The following is a 15,419-nucleotide window of genomic DNA, read 5'->3' as shown; positions in this document are numbered from 1 at the left end:
ATGAGGTGTGTGTGCAGTTGTGTGTCTAGCTTCATGTCTGACAGGGCTGCCCACTCTTCTTCTCAATTCCCACGTGGCTCAGGCCACAGACGCTGCCCCTCAGGGCTTTTCAATCCTCGAGTGGCTTTTGGGCCTTTTTCCAGCGTGCTTTCCTGGGAACCGGATCCCAGGCTTCCGCAGCTTTGACTTGGCTAGAAGCAAGCAGGTCTGGAGTCTCTGCCAAGTTCATCGAGTTTCCTCTCATTTCAGCTGAGCTTCCAGCACAAAATTGGGATCCTGTACTGCAGAGCTGGGCAGAGCACGGAGGAGGAGATGTACAACAACGAGACTGCAGGGCCGGCCTTCGAGGAGTTCCTGGACCTCCTCGGCCAGAGAGTGCGGCTGAAGGGTTTCAGCAAGTACCGTGCGCAGCTGGACAATAAGAGTGAGCATGTGTGCAAGTGCACACTCGTGTGTGTCTATGCACATGGATATGCGAGTAACCTGTGTGTTCTTCTATGTAGCTTCTGTTTATGTGTGAGTTCCTGTGGTTTTGTGTGAGTGTATGTTTATACGCATGTGTGTGTGAATAGCCTGTGTGCCTATGCATATGCATGTTTGTGTATTTATACACATCTAAAAACAACAGATGACTGACTTTGTAGTCAACAGTTCAGATACCACCATTTCTTATTTAAAATATTTATGTGTGGTATATGTGTGTACATGTTGTGTACATTATGGTGGGTGCATGCATGTTCATATGGAGATCAGAGGTCATATCAGTATCCTGGATTGTTCTCCACTTGTGCCTTTTTCATTTTTACTTCACATGTATGACTCTGAGCGCGCGCACACACACACACACACACACACACACACCATGCTGGACATGTGGAGGTCATAGGACAACTCTGAGCGGTCCTGTTCCACATTGCTGAGGAACGTTGCTGTTGTTGTCTCGTTCCCATTGCTGCATGAAGTATCCCAGGCTGTCTGACCCTTGTGTATGGGACAGCTCTGTTTCCACATCCTGTCCTGCCACAGAAATGTTATGGGTGCACCAGGCTGATCTCCTGCTGGTTTGTGAGGGTCCCTGGGATCAAGCTTGAATTGTTTGGTTTGTGCGGCAGTGTCTATCACACGGTGGGCCATTTCAGTGGTCTGCCACTTGACTTTTTAAAGAGGGTCCTTCTCTGAACCTAGAGCTGACTGATGAGGCTACACTGGCCTCCAGCGGCCTCCGTCAATCAGTCTCCACACCACCACATGCAGCCATTCACTGCCTCACCGAGCTTTTGCATGCCCTTCTACCTCAGGTCCCCACACTCACTTGGCAGGCACTTGACTGACTGAACCATCTCCCCAGCCTCACATTAGCATCGTAACATGTGTGGTCTTGCAGGGTAGACAGACAGAAAGAGAGCAATCTCCCCTCCTAAGTCCCCAAGTCTGTTAGAGCATGCTCAGTAGAAAGTTGACAGGAAAGGGGATGTGGGGGGCAGCTCCAGGTGAGAGCTGATAACAGCTGAGCAGAGGGTGCCCGAGGCATTACGTCTAGGTTTACACATAGTGTGGCTTGTGCTTTTCAACCCAACACCATCTGCAAGTAGAAGAGGCCTGATTCTGTGCTTGCCTAACTTGCTTTATAATTACTTTGTTTTCAGCGGATTCCACAGGGACTCACTCCCTCTATACCACATATAAAGACTTCGAACTCATGTTCCATGTGTCGACGCTGCTTCCATACATGCCAAACAACAGGCAGCAGGTAAGGCCTCCCGTGTGCTCTGCTCCCTCATGTCCACCAGCATATCCCTCCGGCTTCCATGTCTACCATGCAGGTGGCCCTGGGTGAGAGTGAGACTCGATTTAGAAGTCGGAGGCTGTTCCTAGTATGCTGACAGTCTTTGGCTGTTACTGTGGGATATCTGAGCCTTTATGGGGAAGTTACTGTATTTTTCATTGATCAGGAAACTGAGAATCTAGCTACACAGATTCTTTTAGAGAACCCCATGTCAACCATGCTAATGATGAGAACAACTGTGTTAACCAGACAGGTTTCTACATGTGGGTAAATAACTTATTTATAGAAAATAGTCACTGCAGTGTGGGCTGGAGCTGTTGCTGCTGCTGTTCCTCACTGGAGGTTAGCTCATTGTTTCAATGACAGTGTGTGTGTGTGTGTGTGTGTGTATGTGTGTGTATAGAGGGTTCTATACACTGCACTGGTCAACACTCCCTCAAAGTTAGGAAGTGTTGAAAGCTTACCGATGCCTAAAACATAATAAAGTAATTACCAGGCTGTTTTCTATTTATAAGATGAGTTGAGCTTTCTTACTGAGCATGGAAAAAGGAGAGCAAGTACCTGGCTGCTCCAGGAACTTGGGAGTTTGGGGGTTTAAGGTGGTCCCGTGGGGCAGCAGCTCCATGCTCAGCACCTCTAGACTCTAGACTCTGTCCAGGATGAGCTGAGACTGAAGGAAAAGTGAGTGTCTGGAGGCTCCAAGGGAAGGCTGTTCATGAGCTGTCTGGGTGTGGCTTGGGGCATTTGCTTTGGAGTTAAAGTCTGACACATTTGTTTCTGAGCTTGGGTACATTCTGGATGCCACACCTCCCTTCCTGTGCAGATGAAAACACAGAGAGCTCTGTACCATTCTCTGCGTTGGTCTGGCTCTTCCTCTACAGGTCTGAGCTCTTAATCTCCCTCCTCTGCTTTTTTCCCTTTTCTGCCTGGAAGTTCCCCCCACCCTCCTTTTGCCCATCAGATCTGTATTACAACCAATCAATAGTGAGACAATCTCTGATTATAAATAGCCTCTGGGCATCAAGGGCTGTCTGACCTTCAGGTATCTTCGCAGGTGTGGGAGGACACGCATTTACAAATGTAAGGCTGGTGAAATGACACCACCACAGTCCTGCAATCCTGTCCTCTCTGCTGGTACAGAACTAAGGACTGACAATACAGAGACAAAGCTTTACTCCATAAAAAAAAAGGTTACCCCAACATCTCCTCTTAGCTCTGTCATGAGGGCACTCTAAGAAATCCCGTCCTTTGGGAACTCTGAATGAGTGGTGTTCATAACAGGTACTGTTCTATGTTCTATGGGTGTGCCCAATGACAGCACTCAGCTGAGTTCTACTTTAGAAGTGGCTATGTTTCTGATCTTCCCATGTCTGGTCACAATGCTATGAAAATAAGCATTTCAGGTATCAGGAAAGAGGGAGAATTGTTTGGCCAATTGTTTTGCCAAGTATAGTTTTCACTGTATTTTTTTTTACATGAATTTGAAATGGTATATTTTACTTAGAGGTGTATGTAACTCTTAAAACTACAGATTTGAACAGGAAGGTTCAGTGGATCTGATACTGTGTATTAAAACATGTTTCAGAACTCTTCTCTCACAGTACAGTGATTTCTCTGTGCTTAGAAATTTAACCAAAGGATATAAGCAAGACACTTCCAGGCTGTGACTGTGGATGTCCCCTGCCCATCGAGAGCTCTTCTGGGGGAGCATTTCCTGTTCACTTCCATGGCTCGCTACTGTGTTAAATTAAAAGCCAGGGTACTCACCATGGATCCTTTATATTTTTCCAAAAGTTGAACTTCATGCTCTGGACAGCGAGACATGCTCTGTAGGCAACTAATAAACTGAAGAGCAAAGGTCACGGCTTTTGTTGCCAGTAAAGGGCAGCTTACTCCTGGAGACAGGTGCAGCCCTGGAGTGACAGCAGCAGCAGCTCTTTTGTGGATGTCTGGCTGCATCTGGAGTGCATGTGCCCACTTCCACGGTACTTGCCAGCACGTCCAGGGGGCCTCCTACACGTGTGCAGGTCTTGTGTGGTCACAGGCGAGTGAGCGTGGTCTGAATGCACAGTGTAAGGAACACAAGTTGTGTGCCTCATTTGTTTGGGGACTTGCTTGGTGCTGGGCATGGCTTTGGCAGGCAGGAAGCCAGTCAGTTTACCTCCTGTCCTCGGGAAGGTGCATATATAGGAATGTGAACCAACCTATAGGGAACAGGGAGGCACTGAGGTGTGGGGGTGGAGCCGAGATGCAGCTTTGACAGACTTCTCACTGAGAAGACATCTGAGAAGATCAGTGTGGATGAGGAAAGATGTACTGTTTCACACAGCTCCTAAATTTTACAGCCATGGTCACCTGACTGTTTCCGGTTACTGTGGTGGGGCAGAAGGGCCTATCAGAGGAAAGTTGTGTGCCTCCTTGGCATCTGGGTGACAGGGCTGAACACAAGGTGTCTCCAAGCACTTCCCAGAGGTCTGCTACCCCAGCCAGACCCAGCTCCTCGTCGCCATAGCGCTTTCCACAAGAAGCCGGTCAGAGATCTCCCCACTGGAGATGAGAGCCCTGAGGCCTTTGACCTGCCAGAGTCACACTGTGAACGCTGCAGCGAGGGCCCAGGCTTTCCCGCCTGAGCTTTTGGGGGACATTGCTCAAACTTCAAGCAGAGAGGGTTGTCCAGGTGAGGTGTGCCAAGGCCTCACTCCACACAAACAGGAGCTGTCCAGGAAGAGCTCTCGCAGTGAGGAGAAGTCTCTGTCAGAAGTGCTGTCAGAGCAAAGGTGTATTTAGAACACTGCAGCTCTTGGCATCTCCCCTGGACTTTGAGTTTTGCAAGATTACAAAAGATTAGGTTTTCTGGCTACTAGTGTAATGGAATTCTGGATTCATTAATTAATGTGGATTGCATCAAAAAGCCAAGTTTCAGTTAATTAGATTGAAGACCTATGCTGCCCCCAGAGTCAGCCTCCTGTTTTTGTTTTTGTTTTTTTTTTTTTTGTTTTTTTTTTTGGTTGTTGTTGTTGTTGTTGTTGTTGTTGTTGTTAGTTGTTTTTCAGAAATGCAAACCAGCCGGGGAGCCTGTGGTCTGAGCCAGGGCTCTCTGTGCAGTAGGCCACTCCTCCTCCTGGAACTGTCTCCTCTCTAAGTTAAAGTGCTTAAACTATAACATATCTTACAAAGCATTTTGACCACTAGAGTGCTATTTTAGAATGAAAGAAATAGCTGGATAGAAGGAGAGAAAATAGAAGCAGATTCCTATGTAAAAGGGATAGGCGGGAATGTAGCCCAGGGTAGCCCACTTCCCTCCTAGGACCATGCTCTCCCTGATGGCATTGGATGTTGAGTTGCTTTTCCTGGGGGTCTTCTGCTTGTGGCCCACCCACTTGTCAATATGCCCAAGGCCACTGGAACCCAGGAAGGGCTCTGCTTGTCTCTGTTCCTTTCTCGGCTGAGAGGAGCAGGTTGTATGTATTAGGGTACTTTTTGTGTCACTCTGGGAGGAGCAGGTTGTATGTATTAGGGTACTTTGTGTCACTCTGGGTGTTCCTTTCCTGCACAGCTTCTGAGGAAGAGACACATCGGGAACGACATCGTCACCATTGTCTTCCAAGAGCCCGGCGCCCTCCCCTTCACCCCCAAGAACATTCGTTCACACTTCCAGCACGTCTTCGTCATAGTGAAGGTGCACAACCCCTGCACTGAAAACGTGTGCTACAGGTGAGCCTGCGGCCCCACTTCTCACTTCTCCTGGCTTCCTAACTACCTAACCTCTCTCCATCCTTCAGACCGTCCTCCCTCCCCCACTGTATAGTCTAGGCTGAATAGCCAGGAACTCAACCTCTCACGTGCTGGCACTATAACCTGCCTGATATAATTGTTATTTATTTTTGGTAGTGCTGGGAATTAAACCCAGGGCTTTGTGTATGCTAGCCACATGTTCTACCATAGAGCTACATTTCCTAGCCAGCCTCAACATGCTAATTATATTTTTGCAAGCAGTAATTGCCTTCCTCCCTTGAGAAAAGAAGTGCATGGCAGGCAGCTCAGAGCAGTGGGGTTCAATGTTCTGCTTTCCTGAGAGGCTAAACAGGGCCCATGGCTGCCACCAGCCTCTCAGCAGGACAGTGTGGCCCATCCACCACCACCAAGGAAGTGAGCCACAAGCAAAAGCCTAGAGACTCCCAGGCAGGGCCTTGGGGGCTCAGAGCCCACACTTGCTTTGATGACTAAAGGCCTGAGTGTGCTTCAGAGCCCAAGACCGTCTTTGTTAGGCCTGCTCTGAGACCTCGCTTCTGTCTGGGGCTGGGTCTCAGGAGGACACTAGGATGAGTGACTGTTCTGTGTACACTGAGAGGGGTGCTCCCTGCCTTACTGCTTGTATTGGGTGTATGGGAGTTTATTTTTTTTTCTTAACTCTTCCATCTTCAGCGTGTGTTTGTGTGTGTGTGTGTGCATGCTTTGCATGTATGGGTACACACCTGCTGGGCGGAGGTGCACATTGCATGTGTGCATGCATGCATGCATTTGGAGGGCCAAGGTTAATGTCAGGAGTCCTCCTCCTTGGCTCTTCTCCCTTAGACAGTGAAGCCCAGAGCTCACTGATATGGTTTCTGGGGATCTGAACTCTGGTCTTCAGGTTTGTGCAGCCAGTGTGGGAACGTGTCATCTCAAAGGAGAGAGCCATAGCTCATCCCATGTCATTTTCTTCCTCAGTGTTGGAGTCTCCAGGTCAAAGGATGTCCCTCCCTTCGGTCCCCCAATCCCCAAAGGTGTAACTTTTCCAAAGTCAGCTGTCTTCCGGGACTTCCTTTTAGCCAAAGTGATCAATGCAGAAAATGCGGCCCATAAGTCAGAGAAATTCCGGGCCATGGCTACCCGAACAAGGCAAGAATACTTGAAGGATTTAGCCGAGAACTTTGTCACAACCGCCACAGTGGACACTTCTGCAAAATTCAGCTTCATCACGCTGGGGGCAAAGAAGAAAGAGCGGGTAAAGCCAAGGAAGGACGCGCACCTGTTCAGCATCGGGGCCATCATGTGGCACGTGGTGGCACGGGACTTTGGCCAGTCCGCGGACATTGAGTGTCTCCTGGGGATCTCCAATGAGTTCATCATGCTGATCGAGAAGGATTCCAAGAATGTGGTGTTTAACTGTTCCTGTAGGGACGTGATTGGCTGGACTTCAGGGCTAGTGAGCATCAAAGCCTTCTATGAAAGGGGAGAGTGCCTCCTGCTCTCCTCCGTGGATAACCGTTCTGAAGACATCCGAGAAATAGTGCAACGACTGCTAGTAAGTATGGCGTGTGTCTCCCACTGTCTGTGCTTCAGCCTCAGAGGCCCAGCAGGTTGTACAGGGAACTCCACTATAGTCCCAGGGCTTGGGAAAGCAGCTGCTATTCCAGAGAGGACGGGTTCTCTTTGGGTTGTTTGTTTGTTTGTTTGTTTGTTTGTTTGTTTGTTGAGATAGTATCTCAGGGCCCAGGACAGTTTTGAACTCATCAGGTAGCCAAGGGTGACCTTGAACTTGTAATCCACCTGTCTCCTTCACCTCATAAGTGCTGGGATTACAGCTGTAGTCTACCATGTCCCATTTGTATGGCGCTGGAGATCACACCCAGGGTGTGAGAGTTGCATGGTAGTTGAGTGATCCACCAACTCACCGTCCACAGCCTACTGTTTTGTTTGTAAATAAGAGTCAGTGAACATAATTAGCGAAGCTCCCACAACCCCATGACTAGGAAAGCTGAGCCAACTTCAAAGAATGTTATGAACCATTTCTGTAATAGTTGAAGAGAAACCAGAAGAAAATTTAAAATATTTCATGTTTGTGTGATAGACACTACACACACATAAAAATACAGATTTGCTATTTGCTAATGACTGGGCCCTCTTTACTCCCTTTTGCATGTTTGTATAGCAAATATTTTAATTTAAAGATGTTAAATGTGAGGCCAGGCAATGGTGGCACACACCTTTAATCCCAGCACTTGGGAGGCAGAGGCAGCCGGATTTCTGAATTCGAGGCCAGCCTGGTCTACAAAGTGAGTTCTAGGACAGCCAGGACTACACAGAGAAGCCCTGTCTCGAAAAACCAAAAAAAAAGTTAAATGTAATGTTAATATCTCCTATTTTACAAAATTAGACAGTAAGTTAGGAAATGAAAAGAGTCATCTGTCAAAGAGAGAGACTTCTGAAAAGAGGGGGAGCGTTAAGGTCTGGGGCTGGACAAGGCCAGTGAGTCAGTTAGCAATGAGCTTGCTGTACAAGCATGAAGACCTCAATTTCCTCCTGAGCACGCATGGAACAGGCGTGGTGCTGTACACCTGTAATCCCAACACTGGGCAGGCAGAGGTGAGAGAATCCTTGCTAGCCAGCATCATCACCTGGTCTGAGAACCTCAAATCGCAATAAAGAAACCTCATCTCAAAACCAAGGTGGACATCTGAGGAGTGACGCCCAGGTTGACCTCTGACCTCCGTACACACACGCATGTACACACACGCATGAACACACACACACAGATTAAAAGATGGGGTCTTCCCATGTAACCCAGGCTGTCTGGAGCTTATAGAATATCCCAGGCCAGCTTCAAACTTGAGACCCTCTGGCCTCAGCCTCTCGGGTGCTGGGATTACAAGTATGCGCCTCCATGCCTTAATGTGACTTTAACACCAAACCTCAGCATTGTGCCCAAGGTAGGAAACAAGTCACAGTTTTGTTCCCAGTGATTTTCTTTGTGTGTGCTTTAGAACAATAGCAATAATTTGCTGTTTGGATTGCTTGGTGCAGTACAAGAAGAAAGCACGTTTCAGACATAGAACATCTCACTGGTCAATCCTCTCCCAAGGAGATGCATTGCGTAGTCAACTGAGAATCACTAAAAAGGGATACAGATTACACTTCCTGTCCTTCCGTCCCGGAGAGTGAGTCTCTTTTATTATTACAAGGCTGTCTTGAGAGAGTAGAATCAGCCAGTATCTGTTGGTGTTGGAGTGGTTACAGTCATTGCAGGCAATGTCTATCTAAGACCAGCGAGTTAGAGGTGGTAGGGACCCCACATTTTTGTAGATGGTGATCTTACTGTCTGTTGCGTGTGGTACAGAGTACAGCCAGAAGTGTACGCTGTACATATTGGAGGAGACTTCACTCCCAGAGGGACCTTGGGTGTGCCATCTGAGAGTCCTGGGAAGCCATCCTCAGAGGGCCATGCTTGGGTGGAGGTTTCCCTGTCACACTTGAACCTAATAGACTTTGAATAAAGACCCTCTATTTGCACTGGCCAGTGGGCCCCACAAATCATGGAGATGGTGGCAGGCATGTGGATGGGAGATGCTGTTTTCACAGGGTTATTATGTCTGCGTAAGTACATGGGGCACTTGAGAGACGAGAGAGCCTGCTCTACCGTCAGGGATGTCTGGATGACTTGGGTAACACTAGGGAGGAAGTCAGGAGCAGCACTAGCTGATGCTGCCTAGCCAGTCTCTCCAATTAAACTTCAGGAAGCAGCTTCGTTCTCTCTCATCTGCCAGGACGTAGGCATCTTAGATGCCACTGTGTTAAGGCTGCTTAGAGCAAAGTTGGAAAAGAGGTGAGGACATGTCTGTGGAGGTTGGCACCGAGGGATTGCTCGGTTAACTGTTTGGAATGAGTTCAGATCAGTGAAAAGTTGAACCTTTTGGAACTTCCCTCCTGACTGACACCAGCGCTCCCTTTCTGCTGAGTCCCCAGCTTCATGCTGGTCTGGGAGAAGCCAACTGGCTTTTGTAACCATGGAAACCTAGGCCAGATGCTGATGCAGGGAGCAAGCCACAGCTCCCCAGCTGCGCTCACAGCCACGGGGCTCAATAATAGGAATGTGTGTGTTCAGAGCCAGGTTCCTGGACGCGAGAGTTTATTAAACTGAAACTCTGTACACTGCCCCCAGGGCTTTGGGGATGGGGGATGATACCTCCCAACTTGAAATTTCCCACAAAAAAAGTGATGTCATCATCTTCAAATGATGTTTAATGAGCCATGTTTTCCTTTCATGGCATTGTAAGCCACATTCCATCAGTGCCTCTGAGGGTTACAGTGACCAATTACCTTACTTGTGGCACCAAGCCACTGAGCTGGCTCTCTCAAGTTCTTGGTATACTGTGTAGACTCCTAGTCTTCGAGGGGAGTGTCATTGGAGCTTCCTGGGATATCCCTTAGCCTCCAGGGCACAGGTGACAGAAGGAAGGGTGGCTATAGGAACAGAGGGCTCCTCTGCTACCTGCAAAGCCCCTCATTGATCAGAAGGGCCCTTGGGACCAGATGGACATAGGTGGTCACTCCCAGGAGGCCAGGTAGGACAGATTAGGAAGTCTTCAGGCCAGTGCATCTGAGACAGTTGTGGCTTTTCTCACAGTCCATTCTCTCCTGGGCCCTTCCTGAACACAGGCCACGTGTTGCTGTTCTGAGTTAGATACAAGTACCCAACCTGGCAATGGTAGCGCATGCCTTTAATCCCAGCACTTGGGAGGCAGAGGCAGGCGGATTTCTGAGTTTGAGGCCAGCCTGGTCTACAGAGTGAGTTCCAGGACAGCCAGGGCTACACAGAGAAACCCTGTCTTGAACCACCCACCCCACCCCACCCCCAAAAAAAAAAACATACCCAGAAAGCCTTGGAGTCTGAGAAATGAGGTTGTCTCCTTCTTTCTCTTGCTGTACTGCATCCAGAGGAGAGGAATTCAAGTTCTTTGGAGCCCTGTTAGTGACAGGAAGTGGAGGGACTAGCAGAAAACGTGCAGAGCTCACGGCTTCTCCAGCCAGGCAGCCTGCCACATGAGCCAGGGTAAAACCCAGCTTTGGTTCTGTTGTTCTTTGTCAAGGGCAACCATGGTGAACTTTGGATTCAGATACCTTCCAGGTCACTTGAAGGGACAGAGGGGTGGCTGAGGATAGAGCCAAAGGGGAGAGGGGCTTGCTTAGATATGTGCAGGTGGTCCCCAGTGGGATCCCATCTGTGGTATCCAGGGAGAAAGATCAAACCTGCCTAACAGCTTCCCTCCCCTCAGATAGTAACAAGAGGCTGCGAGACTGTGGAAATGACCCTGAGACGAAACGGGCTGGGTCAGCTTGGCTTCCATGTGAACTTTGAAGGAATTGTTGCCGATGTGGAACCTTTCGGCTTTGCCTGGAAGGCAGGCCTTCGCCAAGGGAGCCGGCTTGTGGAGATCTGCAAGGTGGCTGTGGCCACGCTGACCCACGAGCAGATGATTGACTTACTGCGGACATCTGTGACTGTGAAAGTAGTTATCATCCAGCCCCACGAGGATGGCTCTCCCCGCAGGTAAGACCAGGAGGCTGGGCAGTGTGCACTGTCACCAGGGACATTCCTGCCTGCCTGCAGGATCCTCAGAGAGCTGGTGAGCTGTCAGTGGACACCTGAGCCATTGGCGCACTAGTTAAAGGGTTTCAGATGAGCATGTGGCATGCACCATTGGTGCGCTAAAGAGTGACACCAGATATTGACTGTGAGACTGAGTCACCAAGACCAGGGGGTGGGTCCATTTGGCTCACCTGACCTATTGAGACTGAGTGTGCACAACCTTCACAGCCTGCACAGCTCAAATCAGGATGAGTAGCTAACAAGGCAGGGCCTGTCTGGAGCAATGTGAGACTGTAGGCAGATTCTGGGGGCCATGCTGTTCTCACACTGAAGCCTCAGAGGTGTCCAACAGGGACAGGGCATCTGCACATAGGTGGTAGGAAGGGACAGGCATAGGTGTGGGAGTGGTCTGTCTGTCTGCTGCAGACAGATGGTCGTGGCACTCAGCCTTAAGGTGACACCACTAGGTCTGTCCAACCTCTGCATCCTCAGCAAGAACTGCTGAGAGTCATAGGTGAGTTTCAAACCTTGACGTTTTACTTTCGTGTGGTTCTTTTAGTACAGGTGTGTGGGCTCTGGTGGCCATGCAGCTTGTGTCTGTCTCCATCCGGTTAGTCATGAGGCAGGCCCCAGAGTTTACCTGCTGGGAGGATGCAGGAGGCTGAGGTCAGGGCCCTGCTGTGTGGTCATGGGGAAGGAAGGAGTCCTAAAGTTCCTTTCACATCTGCACCACAGGGACCCTGATCCCTCAGAGTACTCAGAACTTACCAGCATGATTAGTGTTTGCTCTACATTTCAGTTGAGGGGGAAAGACGATTGCTTTAAATTCGCTCAAGTTTCTGTCACTTTTTAATTAATTTATTCTTCTCTCATATATTACATCGCAGCTGCAGTTTTCCCTCCCAGGCCCCTCCCCGCTGCTCTTCCCCAACAAATTCCTGTCATATCAAAGGGGACATTTTTATGAGGACAGTGCATTGGCTGTATCTACCTTCTGGACTCAGGACACAAAGGTCTCCTTTCTCCTCCCTCATAGGGGCACACGCCTGGTCGCATCTGTGCCATGCCCAAGCTGCATGCAGCTGCCACACACTTGAAGCATGGCTGAATTTTTCACTTTAATTAAATCAGCTTAATTAACCACAGGTGGCTCTAATGGCCGCCCCTTTGGGGAGCTCATCCCTAAATGGGGATCTTTTAGAAAACAAACCACTCCGCTCTGTGTCATCTTGGTCTCGGTGGTTAAGATGCCAGAGTTTGTAAAGTCTGTTAGATTGAACTTACTTAGCACTGGCTCCCAGCCTGGTGGGTTTGTTTTTGTGATGCTGTGGATAGAACCAGAGGCCTTGTGCACACTAGGCGTGGACTCCACCCTTGAGCTCCAGCCCTAGCCCCCTGGTCTTTCAGTGGCCATGTTTCCTACATTTGCCAATAGGTTTATAAAATAAAGGTTTAAAAAGAGCTGAAATCCTTCTTGGTGTTAAAGGTCCGACTCCTGTAAAGCCCTCACAAGGAGTTTCTCATAACCTCACATTTCCAGACTCTGCCCATTAGACCCTACCGCCTTGTCCCAGGACCCCATGAGCCAAACTTAAGATAAAGAAGCCACAATGGAAGATAAAAAACTATTTCATAAAACAAAAGTCAAATTGAGTAAGAGCTAAGCTTCCTCTCGGCCTTCCTAGAATAGAAGCTGACGTGGCCTGTAAGTGAACGTCTTTGACAGCAACTTTTAAGGGCATCTGTGGTGGGAATACAGATGTGTGCCTCCTCTGTCAGCAAGGGTCAGGTCTTCAGTTTCTCCTGGAGACAAGACAACTGCAGAGATGAGTGAAAACGTTTCCAGACCTGATATAGGTTTGGTCTGCTGTTGCTCTGTAAGAAACTCTAGAAGCTTTTAAGAACGTTAGATAATAAAAATAGTAACATTCTCATTATGCCTGGTATTTTGAGCACATGATTTCAAAGAATAGAATTTCCTAAGGAATATTGAATTGTTTTTCAGCTAAAACAAATAAACAAAACTACAGAGTGGATGTTTTTGCTGCTGTCTTTTCCTCAAGAGCATGTTTTTCCTCCAAAGAGGCTTTCTTATCTGCCTGGATCTGCCTATAATTAATTCTTTGTTTTAAGTGCAATTGAAAATAGCCAGGATATTTATTCAGAGACTTCGCCTTTGTTGATGCCCTTCCCAGAGCACACAGTCTTCTCCTTACATTGCTCAGCTGCCCTCTCTCTGTTCTCACCTCTGGGGAAGGAACCAACCCAGCACACATCAAGCAGGACTCTCCATTGAGCTTTTTTAAAGTTAGTGTTTTCATTCTTCCTGATTCACTTTCACTTCTGATGGGGATGGGCCCTGAGAATGGTATGTGCTGTAGTCAGAAGTCCTCTGCCTGCAGCCCTGTCACACCAGCTCTTAGCTATGCAGGAAGTGCTGCTCTGGGTGTCCCAGCCATGCCCCAGTACAGTCAGGCCCTGTAGTACTCTGTTATGTTAGAAAGAGGGAGTTCATGTATGTGTCTCACACATGCTCCTGTGTGCATGTTGCTAGAGGCCTCAGGAATGCTAGGCAAGTACCAAGCTGCTTTCCCAGCTTACGTATGCATGCACATGCACACCAATAAATAATAAACCTTTTAAATAAAACTGAAAACTCTCTTTAAGGGCAGCTTACATTGGTTTCATGGTCCTATAGTTAAGGATACAGGATTTGCCTGAGGCTCTGACATCACATTTGATTTGTGGTGTGGAAAATTACCTCCATCTTCTTTCATAAATTGGCTCTTAGAGCCTGTCAGGAAGGAAAGGAGTTAAATGAGCAGTTATGTGCATGTGCACACATCTGTGTGATTTTTTACTATGTAGTGGGCCTCTGTGCAAGTTCTATGAGGGTGACAGACACGGCAAAACTAGCTAATTATAAGGAATCTTACCTCAGTGCTGTGCCTCTCTGAATGAGAAAGTGCCTCATTCATTCATAGATAGATAGATAGGTTGATTGATAGATAGATAGATTAGCTCAGTAATACTCTTACAGGATATCAGTGAGAAATAATTTGAGAACCCATCTGCTTCCTCCTGCAGCCTGAGGGGCCTTCAGGTTAATGGGCACTTCTGGCTGTCCTCAGGTCAGTGATGCCTGCCTGGTTCCACCCTTCACTACAGAGTTGACTGAAGTCTTGTGTGGAGCTGGTGTGTTTGTGTGAATCAAAAGCCACGCCTGCTCTGAAGTCATTTCTGAGCCTCAAGGACAGTCCAGCTGCCTGCCTCCACCCTGCTCCCAGTTGAAAGAAACCAGGGCCACTTTTGGTTTCTTGATGGAGTTGGTGGGGGAAGCTCATTAAGGAATCTCCTGCTGGGCCAGGACCCTTGAGTAAATTCTAGCCCATCTCGGGAGCGACCCGGAGCACCGGGGATGACTCTTCAAATGGAAATGAGCTGAGGAATGGGCTCATTCTGGCTACTGGGCCGGAAGTGCTGCCACTCCCTGGGCTGCCTGATTAAGGTCTTTCTGACTGAGATTACTAAGTAGGTGCAGGGCTTGCCAGGAAGTATGCAGACCTGAGTTTAGATCCCTAGGCCCACAGGAGAGCAGCCCTGGGAGGTTGGAAGCCCAGCGTTCCTCTGGCAAGACGGGAGGCAGAGCTAGGAAGCCCCAGAAGTTCAGGGCCTGCCAGTCTGCTGTGCATCAGCGACCCCCGTTTCAAGGTGGACCGTGAGAATAGACACCCAGGGTTGTCCTGTGACTTTCATATGGGCACCGTGGCCCACATGCATCCACCCACCCACATTTACACACACAAAGTTGTTGGGTTTTGGTTTTGTTCTATTTAAAGATCTTTTTCTGTTTTTCAAAGATCAGGCCCCACCCCTAACCCTCGCATTCAGTCAGTGACATTTTAGGGGAAAGGCATCCTTCAAAGGCCGCTGTCTGAGAAGTAATGACTCTCCAGAGCCATGCATGACTTGCCACACATTGCGAATTTAGTAAATATGTCCAATAAAAATGGAAATGAAACTCCAGGCTGTACATCTGGCTCCTGTGATTCTTTGTGCTTTGTTGACAAGGGTCCACATTTCCATGTGACACAGGGCAGCAGAGATTTCCATGGGTTATCTAGAGCCAAACTGATTGTTCTCACAGTGTTCTATAAAATTAAAGCTTCGTGCACCATGCCTTTGTCTGTCGCCTGACTCCCTGAAGTACAGGAAGAGGGAAGAATGGGAAATGAGAAACAGGAAGAAAATTCTGTTTTAACAGCTTGTGTGTGTGTGTGTGTG

General features: G+C 48.5%; 1 protein-coding gene across 5 annotated transcripts in view; it reads left to right on the top strand.

Moving 5' to 3' along the window:
• The window catches only part of Sipa1l2 (signal-induced proliferation-associated 1 like 2), a 151,796-nt gene that overhangs the window by 94,616 nt on the left and 41,761 nt on the right, over nucleotides 1-15,419 (top strand). For all 5 annotated transcript variants that reach the window (NM_001357372.1, NM_001081337.2, XM_011248389.1 and 2 more), the window contains 5 exons: nucleotides 250-424; nucleotides 1,647-1,750; nucleotides 5,343-5,500; nucleotides 6,497-7,073; nucleotides 10,822-11,096. In NM_001357372.1, coding sequence (NP_001344301.1) covers nucleotides 250-424; nucleotides 1,647-1,750; nucleotides 5,343-5,500; nucleotides 6,497-7,073; nucleotides 10,822-11,096 — 1,289 coding nt within the window. The remainder of the gene's footprint in view (nucleotides 1-249; nucleotides 425-1,646; nucleotides 1,751-5,342; nucleotides 5,501-6,496; nucleotides 7,074-10,821; nucleotides 11,097-15,419) is intronic.

The sequence above is a fragment of the Mus musculus genome, chromosome 8 (genome assembly GCF_000001635.26).
Source record: "Mus musculus strain C57BL/6J chromosome 8, GRCm38.p6 C57BL/6J".
In the NCBI taxonomy this organism is placed as follows: domain Eukaryota; kingdom Metazoa; phylum Chordata; class Mammalia; order Rodentia; family Muridae; genus Mus; species Mus musculus.
Note: the sequence above shows the minus strand (reverse complement) of the source record. Positions and strands in the feature narration are given on the sequence as shown.